The following is a 16,744-nucleotide window of genomic DNA, read 5'->3' as shown; positions in this document are numbered from 1 at the left end:
GTGGGGTGGCAGTGAACTTCCCCAAGAGGCCACAATGCCACACGGGGTTTTTTGCTGCCAGCTGTCAGCAGGCAGTGCTCAGAGCCAGGCGCTGCTGCCTGCCGCGGGGCCTGCACAGCCTCGTGCCGCAGGCAGAGCGTTCAGCGGGGGTCTGTCGGGGGTGTCCCATCCCGGCTTCTGCCTCCCCTCCTGCCAGGAACCCCCCATGGTGCCTCCCCTTCCCCCAAGAGGCCACCGGGCCCGGTGCCCGGAACCAGTGACTCTGTGACATCAGCCCCGGGAACAAGATCACCGTGGGCAGCGTGAGCACTGCGGGCACTACGTCGGCTGCGGCACTGGTGGCGACAGGCCCTCGGTTCGCTTCTTGCAGGTGCCACGTGCCGCCACTGGCAGCAATGAAATTGCTCCTCGTCGTCGTCCTGCTGGCCCTGTGCTGGCCTGTGCAAGGCGCGTGGGACAGCTGTGGGTAAGTGGCCCGAGGCTCTGGGGGGGAGCTTGGGCAACCCTGATGGGGTTCACTGGAGGGAGCCCGCTTGTCCCCGTGGCCACAGCTTCCCCAACCCCGCCTGGGAGCCTCACATCCTGGCCAGCACCCCGGCTGCTGGCACAGCTCCTCTACGGGGCTCAGGCAGGAACGGGCGCACGCACACACGCACGCCCCAGGGGATTCCCTGGCCCTGCTGTCCGTGCAGCGCCTTGTGGGGAGGGAAGAGGGCTGACCTTCAGCCTGAACCGCAGCACGCCGTGGAGCAGGACAGTCATGAGTTTCTGGTTACAGAGGGACCTGCGGGCTCCGGCCCTTGGCTTACCAGTACGGCATGTCGCGCGTGGTGGGTGGCACCGATGCCCGTCCAGGAGCCTGGCCCTGGATCGTCAGCATCCAGGACCCCTGGGAGGCAGGCACGGGGCACATATGCGGAGGGTCCCTCATCAGCCCACAGTGGGTGCTCACGGCAGCACACTGCTTCATCGAGGCCAGGTAAGGAGGGCCAGGAAAGGGGGCTGTCCCCACCACCCTCGCGGGTGCCCTGCGCGCAGCACCGCCTGCTACTTCTATCCCGGTTCCTGCCAGTACGCCCAGTGCCTGGGCACTGCCAAGCCCAGCCCAGAGACTGCTCAGGAGAAGGCTGGGCTCGGGCCACTGCTTCCTAGCAGCCTCCAGCGCCACATGGCTCGTGCCTAAGGCATGCCAGGGCAGTGGCAGCCTGCGTGGCACTGCTCTCCTCTCTGCCCTGGGAAGCAGAAGGCAGGGAACGGCGGGTCTGCTGCAGCGCGTGGCTCCGCTCCCTCTGACCCCCCTCTCCATCTGCCTTCCAGGCACATCACCCTGTGGCGCGTGGTGATCGGGGCCACCCAGTTGACTCGGCTGGGCCCCGAGGCCCAAGTGCGCCATATTAAGCGGCTGCTGGTTCATGAGCACTACAGGAATATCACACAGAGGAACGACATCGCCCTGCTGGAACTGGACCAGCCTGTCCAGTGCAACTCCTACACCCAGCTTGCCTGTGTGCCCGACACCTCACTTAGAGTGTCAGAGCTGCGCACCTGCTACGTCAGCGGTTGGGGCGCCACCACTGCAAGATGTGAGTTCCCCAAAAGTGCTGGTGTCCTGAGTGCAAGCTCGGCACGCTGGGGAGAGGGGTTGGGCTTCCCGAGAGCAGAGGCGAAAGCCGCAGTCAGGCTGCGGGGACGTATGCCTCCGGAGAGTATGGGCTGACCTGCTGCCCAAAGCCAGACAGAGGGGAAAGACGGGTAGAGCGCCTTCAGGACGCAAAGCCAAGCCCTGGGGAAGGGGTTCACCCAGGCAGGGGGGGAGCTGCTGGGGCTTCATTGCTTTCTGTGCTCACAGCTGCGGGATCAACGGATGTCCTGCAGGAGGCCAAGGTCCACCTCATTGATGTCAACCTCTGCAACAGCAGCCGGTGGTACAGAGGGGCCATCCACAGCCACAACCTGTGTGCTGGCTATCCGCAGGGTGGCATCGACACCTGCCAGGTAGGACGTGCTGCAAGTCAAGCCCCGGCAGCACCGGCAGCCCTCTCGCAACGCCCCAACATCGCCCGGCGCGTGCTTGGCCTGGCAAGTCACCCTGCCACCGCTGGGTCTGCAGCGCTGCTGGGGCTCACCTCCCCTTCCCCAGCTGCAGGTCCTTGCCCAGTGCCCGCCTTGTCCCAGAGCCCGGGGACGCTGCCCAGAAAGCCCATCCCGTGCTCCCGGCAGCCCATAGGTCCAGATCCCCAAACGTCCCCCTTCCACACAGCCAGCAGCACTGTGCAGAGATGAAGAGATGAGAGGAGAGAGCGCCTGACCTTACAGGCCCACCACCCCCTCCCAGACGAGGCTCTGTAGGCTCCAGCGCCAGAGCAGAGCCCTTCCGTGCAGTGAGCGGAGCTCTGGCAGGTGCTGGGAGAGAGAAGGAGCCGGCCAGAGCGCTGACAGCGGCCACCCAACACCACCTCAACCCTCTCTCCTCCCCTGCAGGGTGACAGCGGTGGTCCTCTGGTGTGCAAAGACAACGACGCGGACTACTTCTGGCTTGTTGGGGTGACCAGCTGGGGGAGAGGCTGTGCCAGAGCCAAACGGCCCGGAGTCTACACCTCCACCCAGCACTTCTACGACTGGATCCTGGTCCAGATGGGACTGCGCCCAGCAGTAAGGGGTACTCCAACAGCACGGGCTTGGAGTCATTTTCTCACCGCCTCAACCCCCGATCAGAGGCCAAGGCCAACACCAACACAACCGGCCATGATTAGCTCCTGCCCATTTCCACTCCAGAAGCTGGTGGAATTCTTTACTCGAGCGCGGGAGCTGCTGCAGGTCCTGTGGGGGAAAAAGGCTTGAGCAGCGTGACGAAGAGGCTCCAGAGCAGGCTGCGCTGTTCTGCGACCATTTCCTTCTGGGGCAATGCCTGCTGAGCCAAAGGCAGCCTCAGTGCCAAGGCCTGCTCTGTCCTGCCCGCGCTCCTCTGAGCGCAGAAGGGCTGATGTTGTCTTGGTTGTTGAATTAAAGTTCCTGATTTTCACAGCTCAGCACGCTTGAGTCCAATTCAGTCTCTGGTGCGAGGCAAGGACTCGCATGCCCAGTGCCTGCAGGATGAGGCTGCAGGCAGACAGCAGAGCACGCAGGGAAAGAGCAACTCCGAAGGGCTGAAACCGTGCCTGGTCAGAGAGGAGGGTGCTCAGAGCCACCATGGGATGGAGAAGACTGGCACATCGAGGATAGGATACAGTGATGTGACCTGCAGACAACTTTGGGGGTATGCGTTAAGGCACACAGCTGGAGATTAGGGCCCAGCGTAAGCCGTAGCTAATTGAATGGACGGTGTAAAACTCCTGAGCATGACAAGAGAAATTGTTGACCACAACAGAGTGAGAAGCCAACAAGGCTTACAGTCCCAGAAGGAAGAGCCGGATTTCAGGGCTAGTTAATGGGGGATTGATGTGAGAGGTGGCCACACTGCACAGGTAACTGGAGGTTTGGGTCATTTTGGGGAGAGGGATCTAGAAGGGACAGCAGTGCCCAGGAAGCCACATCAGTAATGCCATGGCGGTCCAAGGCGACTGAGCTAACTGCACCTGAAACCCCCAATCTCTTCACCGATGGAGCAAACCTGGGAGGAGGGGGGGAAATGACCTGGGGTGGGTCCCTTGTTTGGGAGGAGAGTCAAGGGAGGAGAAAGGGAGGAGTCAAGGAAGATGAGGGGGATGTTCAAGCAGGGAAAACGGAGACAAGGGGGGATCGTGGATCTAGTGACACACAAGCACGCTGCCAGTCGGTTTGCTTGTTTGACTGAGCCCTGCACCCAATCACCACAGTCCATCCTACCTGCTTTTTGAGAGCAATTCCAAATCCTTTTCTGTGTGGTCCCGTTCTGTACCTGGAGGGGGGTGGGTGCAGAGGCCTGGCTGCCAGCGATGGCAGAAGGGAACACAGGTCACAGGGACCCGGCCGTTGGAAACACCCAGTGTCTGGGGCCAGCTACTGGTGGGAGCGCCGTGTGCGCACGCAATTCACTGGTGAACTTGAAGCTGGACTAGCTGGGGAGCAAGAGGAGGTACAGATCTGGAAAGACCCAAGGTCTGTGCCAATTACAGCAGTGTGCCCAGGTTGCCAAGAAGGCCAGTAATATCCTGGCTTGTATTAGAAATAGTGTGGCCAGTAGGAGTAGGGAAGTGATTGTATGTCTGTACTGAGCACTGGTGAGGCCGCACCTTCAGTTTTTTCCCCTCACTTCCAGAGAGTCAGTGAGGTGCTGGAGCGTGTCCAGAGAAGGACAATGCAGCTGGTAAGGGGTCTGGAGCACCAGTCTGATGAGGAGCAGCTGACGGAACTGGGGTTCTTCAGCCTGGAGAAAAGGAGGCTGAGGGGAAACCTTATGTCTCTCTACAGCTCCCTGAAAGGAGGGTGTAGCGAGGGGTGGGTCAGTGTCTTCTCCCAAGTACCAAGCGATAGCACAAGAGGAAATGGCCTCAAGTTGCGGCAGAGGAGGTTTAGATTTGATATTAGGAAAAATGTCTTCAGTGAAACGGTTATCCAGCATTGCAGGAGGCTGCCCAGGGAAGCGGTTGAGTACCCATCCCTGGACGCATTTAAAAGATGTATAGACGTGGTGCTAAGGGACATGGTTTAGTGGTGGGCTTGGCAGTGCTGGGTTAACGGTTGGACTCGACGATCTTAAAGGTCGCTTACAACCAAAACGATTCTATGATAAGTAGCTTGACATGTTCTTGAACGTGATCTGGCTCTTTGGGAGACAAACTAATGTTCTAGTACCTGCCCATGGGAACAGCAGTCAGATCTATTGAACTGAATGGGAGAAACCTCCTGGGAATGAGTCCCCCAATTCCGCTCTAGTTCTTCTGCAAGAAGACATTCTCCAGGAAGAACGTGGGCTGGATACAGCGTGCACAGAGCACGCATACACACACACGTGCACACGTATGCGCACACAGCATGCACAGGGTATATGCACAGTACAGTGTCCTGACCGCCAGCTCCTGGCGCCCTGATCCCTGTGGCCAGGCACTGCAGGGCAAGTACTGCCATGCCCTGTGAGCAAAATGGGCTCTGTGAATAATGCAGGAGTTTCACCTCCTGCTGCAGCACCAGCCTCCTTTGCTCTGCATCTTGGCCCTGAATAATTGATGGCAGTGAGCACGGCAGCAGCAGCAGCCCCAGCATCTTTTTTGTGCCAGGGGCCAGGCCGTCAGGAGGCATGGGGCTGGACACACAGGAAGACCAAGGGCTACGGGGACAGTCTGAACTACAGAGGACAGGGAGCACGGGAAAGCAGAGTTCGCTGGCTCATTAGAAAGTGGTTGTAAACAGCCTTCCCGGGGTGCAGAACCCCCCCTATTCCTCCTGATCGCTCCCTTCCACCAAAGAAGCGCTGTTGCTCTTTGCACCGTCCCTTCCTCCCTCTGGTTACACGTCATTGACCTGCAGGGTGTGGGCCGCTGCGGTCAGGCTCAGCCGCCGTCCGTAGGCCTGAACGTGAAACTGGCACTGCTGCGAGAGACCAGACTGTGCGGGACGAGTGCCCCGGCTGCGCCCGGGCCCAGCCTGCCCCCGGCGAGGCCAACGCTCTCTGCCTGTCCCGGGCGCCTCCGCAGACATGCAGCTTCGTTTGCCACTCCAGGAGGCGGGACGGCGGGAGCAGCGGCCCGGCCCGGCCCGGCCGGCGGCCGCCATCAGTCACAGGAGGGGTGCGGGGTGCGCCCGCCCGGCGTCAGCGGGTCGTTGACAACCCCCGTGGTTAACGGGCCACCCTCGCCGGCGGCGCCGGGGGGCAGGTCCGGGTCCCGGAGGCCGCCTGCGCCGGGCACGGCGGTGCGGGGAAAAGTGGGGTGGCGAGGGGCCGCGGCCGCCTCCAGCTGCGACCCAGCGCGGCCGCTGCCCGGCGGCGGACTACGGCTCCCGGCACGCCCCGCGGCGGCGCGGTCACGTGGCCGCCGGGCGGGTCAGGCGGAGGCCGGCGGCGGCGCGGTCGGGCCCCGCTGGTCCCGGAGCCGCCCGCCTTGCCTGGCCGGCGACGGGACGAGGCTGCGGCTGCTGCGGAGGCCGGGAGCGGAGCGGAGCGGAGCGGGCAGCGCTGCAGCCCGCGCTGAGCGCGCGTACCGGCCGGCCGCGGGGCCTCCCCGGGCGGCGGCGCCATGGGGCCGCGGGGCCGGGGCCTGCCGTGGGCCCTGCTGCTGCTGGCCTTGCGCGGAGCGGCCGGCGTCCCCCCCAGCTTCGTCTTGTTGCTGGCGGACGACTTGGGCTTCGGGGACCTGGGGAGCTACGGGCACCCTTCTTCTGGCACGCCCAACCTGGACCGCATGGCTTCCCGAGGGCTGCGCTTCACCAGCTTCTACAGCAGCTCCCCGGTGTGCAGCCCGTCCCGGTACGTGCCCCGCGGCTCCCGCCCCGCCGGCTGCCACTGCTGCAGGGCCCCGGGCCGGGCATGGAGGAGGCTTTGAGGCAGGGCCGGGCCCCCGGCTGGGGAGCTGCAGTGCCAGGAGGAACGGGTGGTTGATAAACCCGTGTCCCGGGAGGCGCAAAGGTCCGGCTGCTCTGTGAGAGGCCCGATGGAACGTCCCCGCAGACAGGGGAGGTGGCAGTGGCGGCTGTCAGACTGGGGAGCCCGGCTGCCAGGCCCCGAGCAACGGGGCACCCTCTGTGGAGGCTGAGCACCGTGACCTGCACTGCGTCCAGCGTGACGGCTGTCTCCTCTCTCTTTCTCCTCTCCCCTGTAGGGCAGCCCTGCTGACCGGCCGGTTCCAGATGCGCTCTGGGGTTTACCCGGGTGTGTTCAACCCGGACTCACGGGGAGGCTTGCCGCTGTCTGAGGTCACCATTGCAGAGGTGCTGAAGGCTGAGGGCTATGCCACAGCCGTGGTTGGCAAGTGGCACCTTGGCCTGGGGGTTAATGGCTCCTTCCTGCCCACCCACCAGGGCTTTGACCACTTCTTGGGGGTGCCCTACTCCCATGACCAGGTGAGAGGCCTGTCAAGCCCCGAAGGGTGTCCCGGGGTTGGCTGGGGAGAGTGCCTGAAAGATGAAGCTTGCTTGAAAGCTCGTAGGCCGAGTTAGTGCTTGCCTGGGCAGATGGCTGTGGGTGGCTGCAGGCAGGAGAGATGGATGCTGCTGTGGAAGGCCCATCTCTGAGGTGCTCTTCGGGTAGGGCAGTTTTCCAGAACATGGGTGGCGGTTGTGTGTGGGGACGTACGCCCTTTGTCAAGGTCAGCTTCTGGGCCACAAAGAAACACCTGCATTGCTGCGGGAGAAAAGGAGGTTTGGGCGGCAGGGTCCTTAGTTCAAGGGTGGTCACAGACCCCTGAGCTTCTGGGAGCGGCTGCCCAAAGGGTTCCTGTAGGACCTGGTGGTGGGCTGCTGTGGGACTTTGCTCCCCTCCCTGTCCTGCAACACAGGGAAAAGACAAAATGTTATTTGTTCTCTCCAGGGCCCCTGCCAGAATCTCACCTGCTTCCCACCCGACATCAAGTGCTTTGGGACTTGTGACCAAGGCTTAGTGCCAGTCCCGCTGCTCTGGAACCAGAGCATTGTGCAGCAGCCGGTCTCTTTCCCTGATCTGGTGCCACTCTACAACAAATTCTCCCGGGACTTCATCGCTGACTGTGCCCGACGAGGCCTCCCCTTCCTGCTCTACTATGCCTCCCACGTAGGAGAGGGGGAGGGCTGCTCCGGGCCCAAGGGTGGGGAAGGGAGCCTTTGTCCTGCAGGGAGAGCGGGGAAGCATCTCAGCTGCTGCAGCCCCAGGACTGTGCTGACCAGTCAGTAGGTGCTCCTGGATGACCTGGGGTTGCTGTTTTGAGGTCCAGGTCTTGTGGCAGCACTGCTCTGATAATGTTCTTGGGCTGTTTCTTTCTGGAGCTTTGCCCGCTTCTCTGGGCCAGGAGTCCACCTGGGGAAACTTCCCATTCTGGTGCTCCACAGCTTCTCCTGGAGCTCAGCTCCTTTCTGCCATTTCTGAGAGATGTTTCTGAAGCTTGGGGACAAGCCTGCTCTCATCTCATGGGTATTGTCACATATGTCCATGCCCTAGCTTGGGCGTTCACTGTCCTCGGGTGAACTGGGAACCAGGTGCAGCTCTGGGAGTTTACGTAGCAGTCTTCTCTGCCCTTTCTCCAGCATACACACTACCCCCAGTTTGCAAGCCAGGAGTATGCAGGGCAGTCCCGGCGCGGGCCCTTTGGTGATGCCCTCTCGGAGTTTGATGGCTCAGTGGGACAGTTGCTGCAGGCACTGGAGGAAAATGGTCTTGCAAACACGACCTTGGTGTTTTTCACCTCTGACAATGGGTGAGTGGGCTCAGCAGGGGGGACTTTGTCACTGATAAGATTCTGCTGCCGTGGTATGGGGGAACTGGAAGGAGGCATTGGTTGGCTGGGGCAAAAGGGACGTGATGTGGCATTGCCAGGTGAGACCCCAGTGACCCAAAGTGAGGCAAGAGGTAGACGCTGCTCTGGAGAGGACACAGCGGAAGATCTGCTCCTTGTTTCTGTGACTCAGCTGTGTCCCCCCTTGTAGGCAGAAGCCTCACAGGGTTCGGGCCAGGAGCATACAGCAGCCCAAATATACCCCAATTCCCTTTGTGTGTGGCTGGCATTGGTCTTCTTCACCTGCCTGCCATGGATAGAGTGATGCCGTTTGCTCTTAAGAGAAGCAGCAAAATATTTATTGATATAAACCAGCAATTTAACAAAGTTTGGTAGTAAATGCAACGGTCTTTTAACAACTTTCAAAGGCAAGACACGCTTGCTCATTTACTGCATGGAGGACAGGACCAGAGAGAACTGTCACGGAGACCCTCCTGTTGAGTCAAGGTTCAGAAAAGACGCCTTGTTTTCTAAACTCCTTCTCAGAGCAGAGTCTGGGTGCGGCTGGATCCACCCTAGTCCCAGACTTGGTCAACAGTTCATGCCTGAAAGATTATATATACACAATCAACTCTCTTATGTCACTTGACTAAGATTTCAAAGTTTAGCATGCTATAAACCACTTCCCAAGGATCTGTTGCAGCAAGGAATGTCTCAGCCTCAAGGAGTAACCTTGAGAGGTGTCCCTACCCAAGGGGAGATGCTGGCGTGCAGCCCACTGTTGTTCAGGGGAGCTCAGCAGGCCCTGGGTTGTCCACTACTTATAGAGTAAGATGATTGACCTGTAGTCATATTTGTGTACCAGTGAGACATTTAGGTCTCTGTTGCAGGCAGCTTTTGGCTTCCATGTTGCCATCCATCCCCCAAAGTCCAGTTGCACCCCATCACCAGCCCCACTGAGGGTTATGGCTGGAGCAGCAGCCCAGGAAGGGGGTGGCGGGGGGAGAGCACATGGCCGCACTGCCCCACGCCTCCTGCCTCACAAGGCTGAGAAGGATGGCAGTGTCACTCGCTGGCACCATGTCTCTCTTGCCATGGCCCCATTGGCAGCATCAGGGAAGGGGTAGTGTGAGCCTGTGAAACTGATGGAAGGTGGTTCTTCTTGCCCGCAGCCCCTCCACCATGCGGATGGCACGTGGAGGCAGCTCTGGCCTTCTGAAGTGTGGGAAGGGCACAACATATGAAGGTGGCATGCGGGAACCAGCAGTGGCTTATTGGCCAGGCCGTATAACTCCAGGTGAGGCTTGGCACTGCTTGTGCCTTTTGTGTGCTGATGCCAGCCAAGGCAGGGGTGTGGTGGCCACTGGGCTGCCCCAGGACAAGCAGAGGGCGGGAGAGAAGTGAGGACAGCAAGGATGGGTGTGGGGTCAGGTGCTTGAACCTTTCCTTCTGCCTTGCTGTGGTGGGTGACAGGAGTGACGCATGAGCTGGCAAGCACCCTGGACATCCTGCCAACCCTGGCTACTCTGGCTGGAGCAGCTCTTCCCAAAGTTGCCCTGGATGGCTTCGACCTGAGTCCAATGCTCTTTGGGTCAGGGAAGGTGAGTCCTGCGGGCTGGTTCGGCTGGCATTGTGCACGAAGACTGGGTGTGGGGCTGGTGAGTAGAACCAGCAGGGGGTCAGGGGAGATCCATCAGCTGGACCTTTTGTCTGGTAAGGTCATGCCACAGAGCTGCTGGGCTTCCCCAGGCTGCTCAGCTCTAACACTTGCACCACGTTGCTAGGCCAGACCCCCATGGCTGCAGTGGGCAGGCAGAGCCCCCATCGCTTTGAGTAGGGAGCAAACGGGGCGATGCTGCTCCTCAGCTTCCCCCCTCTCTGGCCGCGTTCTGGCTGTAGTATCGGGGCTCCTGTGTGACTGCCTGGAGTCTCTGCCTGGTCCTGTTCCAGGCTCTTCTTCAGCCTCATGGCCGCACAGGTGAGTTTAGCTCTGCTGCTTCCCACAGAGTCCCCGTCAGATGATGTTCTTCTACCCTCCGTCCCCGGATCCACTGCACGGCCCCTTCGCTGTCAGGCTGGGGAAGTACAAGGCCCATTACTTCACCCAAGGTTAGTGCTGCTTCCTCTCCTCTGCGTGGGCAGCTTTGTCACATCCCGTATAGTTTTGCTGTCCAAAGCTCAAAGAGAAGAAGCTGCGTGAGCCCTGGGGGTTTCTTTTGCAGGCTCCTTTCACAGCGATACCACCCCAGACCAGGCCTGCCATGGGCTGACCCCGCTGACCCCTCACTTGCCCCCACTGCTCTTTGACCTGGAGTCAGACCCAGCCGAGAACTACGATCTGCTGCAGAGCGGTGCAGGGCCAGAGCTTCTGCAAGTCCTGAAGGAGATCAAACTGCAGAAAGTGCTTTTTGAACAGCGCATGGAGTTTGGGGAAAGCCAGATGAGGAAGGGCCGGGATGCCGCCCTGCAGCCCTGCTGCATTCCCAGCTGCGCTCCTAAGCCTTCCTGCTGCCGCTGCTCCTAGCCTCTTGCTGCTCTGTCCCCTTGAGCTGCTCCACACAGGAACCCTAGCCCAGACACACCAGACCCCCTCTACACCCCCAGCTAACCCAGCTCAGCCTTACAGCCACCCTGCAGCTTTGGCTTAGTGACCCCGTAACTAACGCAGTGCTGGGGTGGCAAACTGTGGGCTGGGGAGAAGACCAACCCTTGAGGAGTGCAGGTCAGTGGGCCCTGTGCTCTGTGTTGGACATTCCAGATGAGGCCTCTTGGCAGAAGGCCTAACTTGTTCAGGGAGGGTCCAGGATACAGCATCATCTCCAGAGCAAGAACAGCTCCTTCCAAATCATGATCAAGACAAAGCAAGGGGCATCCCCCAGTGTCCAGAGATCCCCATTCAGCTGGAGGCATGCTGTGCCCCCCTGGGTGGGAACAGAGCTGGGAGCTGCAGCACTGTCACTGGCCAGGGGCCAGCAGCACAGCAAGAAGAGAGTGGGACGGATGGTCCTGGCGGCTTCACAGGCAGGACGACCTCGTGCAGCAGCTAGGGCAAGAGGGGACATGCCTAGGTGAGAAGCAGCCCAGGGTATACATGCTCATGCATCTCCAGGTCCTTCAAGACTCCGGGAGGTGGAGATGTGGCCGGTGCTTGGCAGGCCTGGTCCTCTTGTAAGGTCTGTGCATGCTGGGGCAGATCACCCAGGTGGGCTGCAACCATATGGCATCCACATGACTGAAAGGCTCTCTGTCCTCTTGCTCCCCAGCTAGTCCAGCTTCAAGTTCACCAGTGAATTGCGTGCGCACACGGCGCTCCCACCAGTAGCTGGCCCCAGACACTGGGTGTTTCCAACGGCCGGGTCCCTGTGACCTGTGTTCCCTTCTGCCATCGCTGGCAGCCAGGCCTCTGCACCCACCCCCCTCCAGGTACAGAACGGGACCACACAGAAAAGGATTTGGAATTGCTCTCAAAAAGCAGGTAGGATGGACTGTGGTGATTGGGTGCAGGGCTCAGTCAAACAAGCAAACCGACCGGCAGCGTGCTTCTGTGTCACTAGATCCACGATCCCCCCTTGTCTCCGTTTTCCCTGCTTGAACATCCCCCTCATCTTCCTTGACTCCTCCCTTTCTCCTCCCTTGTCTGTCCTCCCAAACAGCGACCCATCCCAGGTCATTTCCCCCCCTCCTCCCAGGTTTGCTCCATCGGTGAAGAGATTGGGGGTTTCAGGTGCAGTTAGCTCAGTCGCCTTGGACCGCCATGGCATTACTGATGTGGCTTCCTGGGCACTGCTGTCCCTTCTAGATCCCTCTCCCCAAAATGACCCAAACCTCCAGTTACCTGTGCAGTGTGGCCACCTCTCACATCAATCCCCCATTAACTAGCCCTGAAATCCGGCTCTTCCTTCTGGGACTGTAAGCCTTGTTGGCTTCTCACTCTGCTGTGGTCAACAATTTCTCTTGTCATGCTCAGGAGTTTTACACCGTCCATTCAATTAGCTACGGCTTACGCTGGGCCCTAATCTCCAGCTGTGTGCCTTAACGCATACCCCCAAAGTTGTCTGCAGGTCACATCACTGTATCCTATCCTCGATGTGCCAGTCTTCTCCATCCCATGGTGGCTCTGAGCACCCTCCTCTCTGACCAGGCACGGTTTCAGCCCTTCGGAGTCGCAATTTCCCTTCGTGCTCTGCTGTCTGCCTGCAGCCTCATCCTGCAGGCACTGGGCATGCGAGTCCTTGCCTTGCACCAGAGACTGAATTGGACTCAAGCGTGCTGAGCTGTGAAAATCAGGAACTTTAATTCAACAACCAAGACAACATCAGCCCTTCTGCGCTCAGAGGAGCGCGGGCAGGACAGAGCAGGCCTTGGCACTGAGGCTGCCTTTGGCTCAGCAGGCATTGCCCCAGAAGGAAATGGTCGCAGAACAGCGCAGCCTGCTCTGGAGCCTCTTCGTCACGCTGCTCAAGCCTTTTTCCCCCACAGGACCTGCAGCAGCTCCCACGCTCGAGTAAAGAATTCCACCAGCTTCTGGAGTGGAAATGGGCAGGAGCTAATCATGGCCGGTTGTGTTGGTGTTGGCCTTGGCCTCTGATCGGGGGTTGAGGCGGTGAGAAAATGACTCCAAGCCCGTGCTGTTGGAGTACCCCTTACTGCTGGGCGCAGTCCCATCTGGACCAGGATCCAGTCGTAGAAGTGCTGGGTGGAGGTGTAGACTCCGGGCCATTTGGCTCTGGCACAGCCTCTCCCCCAGCTGGTCACCCCAACAAGCCAGAAGTAGTCCGCGTCGTTGTCTTTGCACACCAGAGGACCACCGCTGTCACCCTGCAGGGGAGGAGAGAGGGTTGAGGTGGTGTTGGGTGGCCGCTGTCAGCGCTCTGGCCGGCTCCTTCTCTCTCCCAGCACCTGCCAGAGCTCCGCTCACTGCACAGAAGGGCTCTGCTCTGGCGCTGGAGCCTACAGAGCCTCGTCTGGGAGGGGGTGGTGGGCCTGTAAGGTCAGGCGCTCTCTCCTCTCATCTCTTCATCTCTGCACAGTGCTGCTGGCTGTGTGGAAGGGGGACGTTTGGGGATCTGGACCTATGGGCTGCCGGGAGCACGGGATGGGCTTTCTGGGCAGCGTCCCCGGGCTCTGGGACAAGGCGGGCACTGGGCAAGGACCTGCAGCTGGGGAAGGGGAGGTGAGCCCCAGCAGCGCTGCAGACCCAGCGGTGGCAGGGTGACTTGCCAGGCCAAGCACGCGCCGGGCGATGTTGGGGCGTTGCGAGAGGGCTGCCGGTGCTGCCGGGGCTTGACTTGCAGCACGTCCTACCTGGCAGGTGTCGATGCCACCCTGCGGATAGCCAGCACACAGGTTGTGGCTGTGGATGGCCCCTCTGTACCACCGGCTGCTGTTGCAGAGGTTGACATCAATGAGGTGGACCTTGGCCTCCTGCAGGACATCCGTTGATCCCGCAGCTGTGAGCACAGAAAGCAATGAAGCCCCAGCAGCTCCCCCCCTGCCTGGGTGAACCCCTTCCCCAGGGCTTGGCTTTGCGTCGTGAAGGCGCTCTACCCGTCTTTCCCCTCTGTCTGGCTTTGGGCAGCAGGTCAGCCCATTCTCTCCGGAGGCATACGTCCCCGCAGCCTGACTGCGGCTTTCGCCTCTGCTCTCGGGAAGCCCAACCCCTCTCCCCAGCGTGCCGAGCTTGCACTCAGGACACCAGCACTTTTGGGGAACTCACATCTTGCAGTGGTGGCGCCCCAACCGCTGACGTAGCAGGTGCGCAGCTCTGACACTCTAAGTGAGGTGTCGGGCACACAGGCAAGCTGGGTGTAGGAGTTGCACTGGACAGGCTGGTCCAGTTCCAGCAGGGCGATGTCGTTCCTCTGTGTGATATTCCTGTAGTGCTCATGAACCAGCAGCCGCTTAATATGGCGCACTTGGGCCTCGGGGCCCAGCCGAGTCAACTGGGTGGCCCCGATCACCACGCGCCACAGGGTGATGTGCCTGGAAGGCAGATGGAGAGGGGGGTCAGAGGGAGCGGAGCCACGCGCTGCAGCAGCCCCGCCGTTCCCTGCCTTCTACTTCCCAGGGCAGAGAGGAGAGCAGTGCCACGCAGGCTGCCACTGCCCTGGCATGCCTTAGGCACGAGCCATGTGGCGCTGGAGGCTGCTAGGAAGCAGTGGCCCGAGCCCAGCCTTCTCCTGAGCAGTCTCTGGGCTGGGCTTGGCAGTGCCCAGGCACTGGGCGTACTGGCAGGAACCGGGATAGAAGTAGCAGGCGGTGCTGCGCGCAGGGCACCCGCGAGGGTGGTGGGGACAGCCCCCTTTCCTGGCCCTCCTTACCTGGCCTCGATGAAGCAGTGTGCTGCCGTGAGCACCCACTGTGGGCTGATGAGGGACCCTCCGCATATGTGCCCCGTGCCTGCCTCCCAGGGGTCCTGGATGCTGACGATCCAGGGCCAGGCTCCTGGACGGGCATCGGTGCCACCCACCACGCGCGACATGCCGTACTGGTAAGCCAAGGGCCGGAGCCCGCAGGTCCCTCTGTAACCAGAAACTCATGACTGTCCTGCTCCACGGCGTGCTGCGGTTCAGGCTGAAGGTCAGCCCTCTTCCCTCCCCACAAGGCGCTGCACGGACAGCAGGGCCAGGGAATCCCCTGGGGCGTGCGTGTGTGCGTGCGCCCGTTCCTGCCTGAGCCCCGTAGAGGAGCTGTGCCAGCAGCCGGGGTGCTGGCCAGGATGTGAGGCTCCCAGGCGGGGTTGGGGAAGCTGTGGCCACGGGGACAAGCGGGCTCCCTCCAGTGAACCCCATCAGGGTTGCCCAAGCTCCCCCCCAGAGCCTGGGGCCACTTACCCACAGCTGTCCCACGCGCCTTGCACAGGCCAGCACAGGGCCAGCAGGACGACGACGAGGAGCAGTTTCATTGCTGCCAGTGGCGGCACGTGGCACCTGCAAGAAGCGAACCGAGGGCCTGTCGCCACCAGTGCCGCAGCCGACGTAGTGCCCGCAGTGCTCACGCTGCCCACGGTGATCTTGTTCCCGGGGCTGATGTCACAGAGTCACTGGTTCCGGGCACCGGGCCCGGTGGCCTCTTGGGGGAAGGGGAGGCACCATGGGGGGTTCCTGGCAGGAGGGGAGGCAGAAGCCGGGATGGGACACCCCCGACAGACCCCCGCTGAACGCTCTGCCTGCGGCACGAGGCTGTGCAGGCCCCGCGGCAGGCAGCAGCGCCTGGCTCTGAGCACTGCCTGCTGACAGCTGGCAGCAAAAAACCCCGTGTGGCATTGTGGCCTCTTGGGGAAGTTCACTGCCACCCCACTCTCTGCAGCCCTTTGCCACCAGGGCCTTCCCAAAACACATACACCAGAGAACAGAACAGAACTGCTACAGGCAGCATGCATGTGTTTGGGTGTTGAAGGGCCCATCTGGCTACAGCCGCAGCAGGCAAGCGGTGATGCGCAAGCCAAATAAGCCAGGCGTACCCAAGCGGTGCCAACCTTCCCGCACAAAGCACGGTGAAAGGCAGGTGCAGCACAGTCCACACGGGCTATGTCAGCCACAGCAGCACCCTCCAGCAGGCTTCCTGTCCTTGCTGTCGCCGAGTTAGAGTGCTGCTCTGGGACAACACTGACAAGGGCAGTTGTGGCACCTGCTTTGCATGGCCAAAGACACGCAACGTTAAGCTCTAGACAGAGAAGGATTCTCCCGCTCTCAGCCCCGCGGGCCATTCTCCATGGCTTGGGTAAATCCTTGTCATGGCTTAACCCCCACCACGCAGCTGCTCGCTTACCCCCTCTTCCCCCCGCAAGGGACAAGAGGGAGAAAAGGAGGGCAAAGGAAAAAAATCTCCCGAGTTGAGACAAAGACACTTGAATAGAACAATATCAGAGAAAGCAAAATAACACTAACAAGAACAAGAAGAACACCAGGCACTCACACTGCCCAGAAACTGGCATCGTCCCGAGCAGTGATGGCAGATTCCCACCCTCTGGCTAACCCCCATTTATATACTGGGCATATCTGTGGTGTGGAGTATTTCATTGGCCGTTCCATCATTCTGTCTATTTTTCTACGGGAAGCTAAAAAAAAGTCCTTGAATTATGTAAACAGCACTTAACAACAACTAAACCCAATAGGTATTATTGGCATTCCTTTCACAGCATCCCTAGAAAGAGGAATTAACCCTTGTCCAGCCTAAACCAGGACTCATCGGTCTGCCTTCTGCAGCTGTATGGTGGAGCCTTGCTCCCGTGCTGGAGTGCAGGGCAGTCCTGTGAGAAAAGCAGGAGCCAGCCACGTGCGTTGCGTTTGCCGAGCAGGGCTGGGTCCCTGGAGCGCAGAGAGCAGTGGCTTGAAGAATGGCGGCCTCAAAGCTCATGAAAGGTGTGGGAGCCTCCTGCTGCCACCCTGCCTTGTGTGGCCGGACGGAAGGCACACAGCTGAGTG

The 16,744-nt window shown here is 60.5% G+C and overlaps 3 protein-coding genes across 3 annotated transcripts; 2 read left to right on the top strand and 1 right to left on the bottom strand.

Annotated features, from left to right (window-relative positions):
- Nucleotides 1–243: 243 nt before the first annotated feature.
- LOC309676956 (acrosin-like) lies at nucleotides 244–5,759 on the top strand (the record flags this gene model as incomplete). Its single annotated transcript, XM_082489622.1, has 6 exons — nucleotides 244–466; nucleotides 779–979; nucleotides 1,318–1,583; nucleotides 1,850–1,995; nucleotides 2,482–2,659; nucleotides 5,446–5,759. The coding sequence occupies exons 1-6, from the start codon at nucleotides 396–398 to the stop codon at nucleotides 5,757–5,759; spliced, it is 1,176 nt and encodes a 391-aa protein (XP_082345748.1). The 5' UTR covers nucleotides 244–395.
- Nucleotides 5,760–6,059: 300 nt separating this feature from the next.
- On the top strand, nucleotides 6,060–11,989 carry ARSA (arylsulfatase A). The gene is made up of 8 exons (XM_082498321.1): nucleotides 6,060–6,382; nucleotides 6,735–6,975; nucleotides 7,442–7,660; nucleotides 8,131–8,300; nucleotides 9,491–9,615; nucleotides 9,792–9,919; nucleotides 10,325–10,427; nucleotides 10,541–11,989. Exons 1-8 carry the CDS (start codon nucleotides 6,153–6,155, stop codon nucleotides 10,840–10,842), a joined length of 1,518 nt encoding a protein of 505 aa, XP_082354447.1. The 5' UTR covers nucleotides 6,060–6,152; the 3' UTR covers nucleotides 10,843–11,989.
- LOC309676945 (acrosin-like) lies at nucleotides 11,383–15,180 on the bottom strand (the record flags this gene model as incomplete). Its single annotated transcript, XM_082489611.1, has 6 exons — nucleotides 15,152–15,180; nucleotides 14,639–14,839; nucleotides 14,035–14,300; nucleotides 13,623–13,768; nucleotides 12,966–13,136; nucleotides 11,383–11,502 (listed from the first exon to the last, which is right to left on the bottom strand). Exons 2-6 carry the CDS (start codon nucleotides 14,797–14,799, stop codon nucleotides 11,383–11,385), a joined length of 864 nt encoding a protein of 287 aa, XP_082345737.1. The 5' UTR covers nucleotides 14,800–14,839; nucleotides 15,152–15,180.
- Between the last annotated feature and the right edge of the window lie 1,564 nt (nucleotides 15,181–16,744).

The sequence above is a fragment of the Vanellus vanellus genome (genome assembly GCF_965231255.1).
Source record: "Vanellus vanellus genome assembly, chromosome: 1".
In the NCBI taxonomy this organism is placed as follows: domain Eukaryota; kingdom Metazoa; phylum Chordata; class Aves; order Charadriiformes; family Charadriidae; genus Vanellus; species Vanellus vanellus.
The sequence above is the reverse complement of the archived record's forward strand: the minus strand, read 5'-3'. Positions and strand labels throughout refer to the sequence as shown.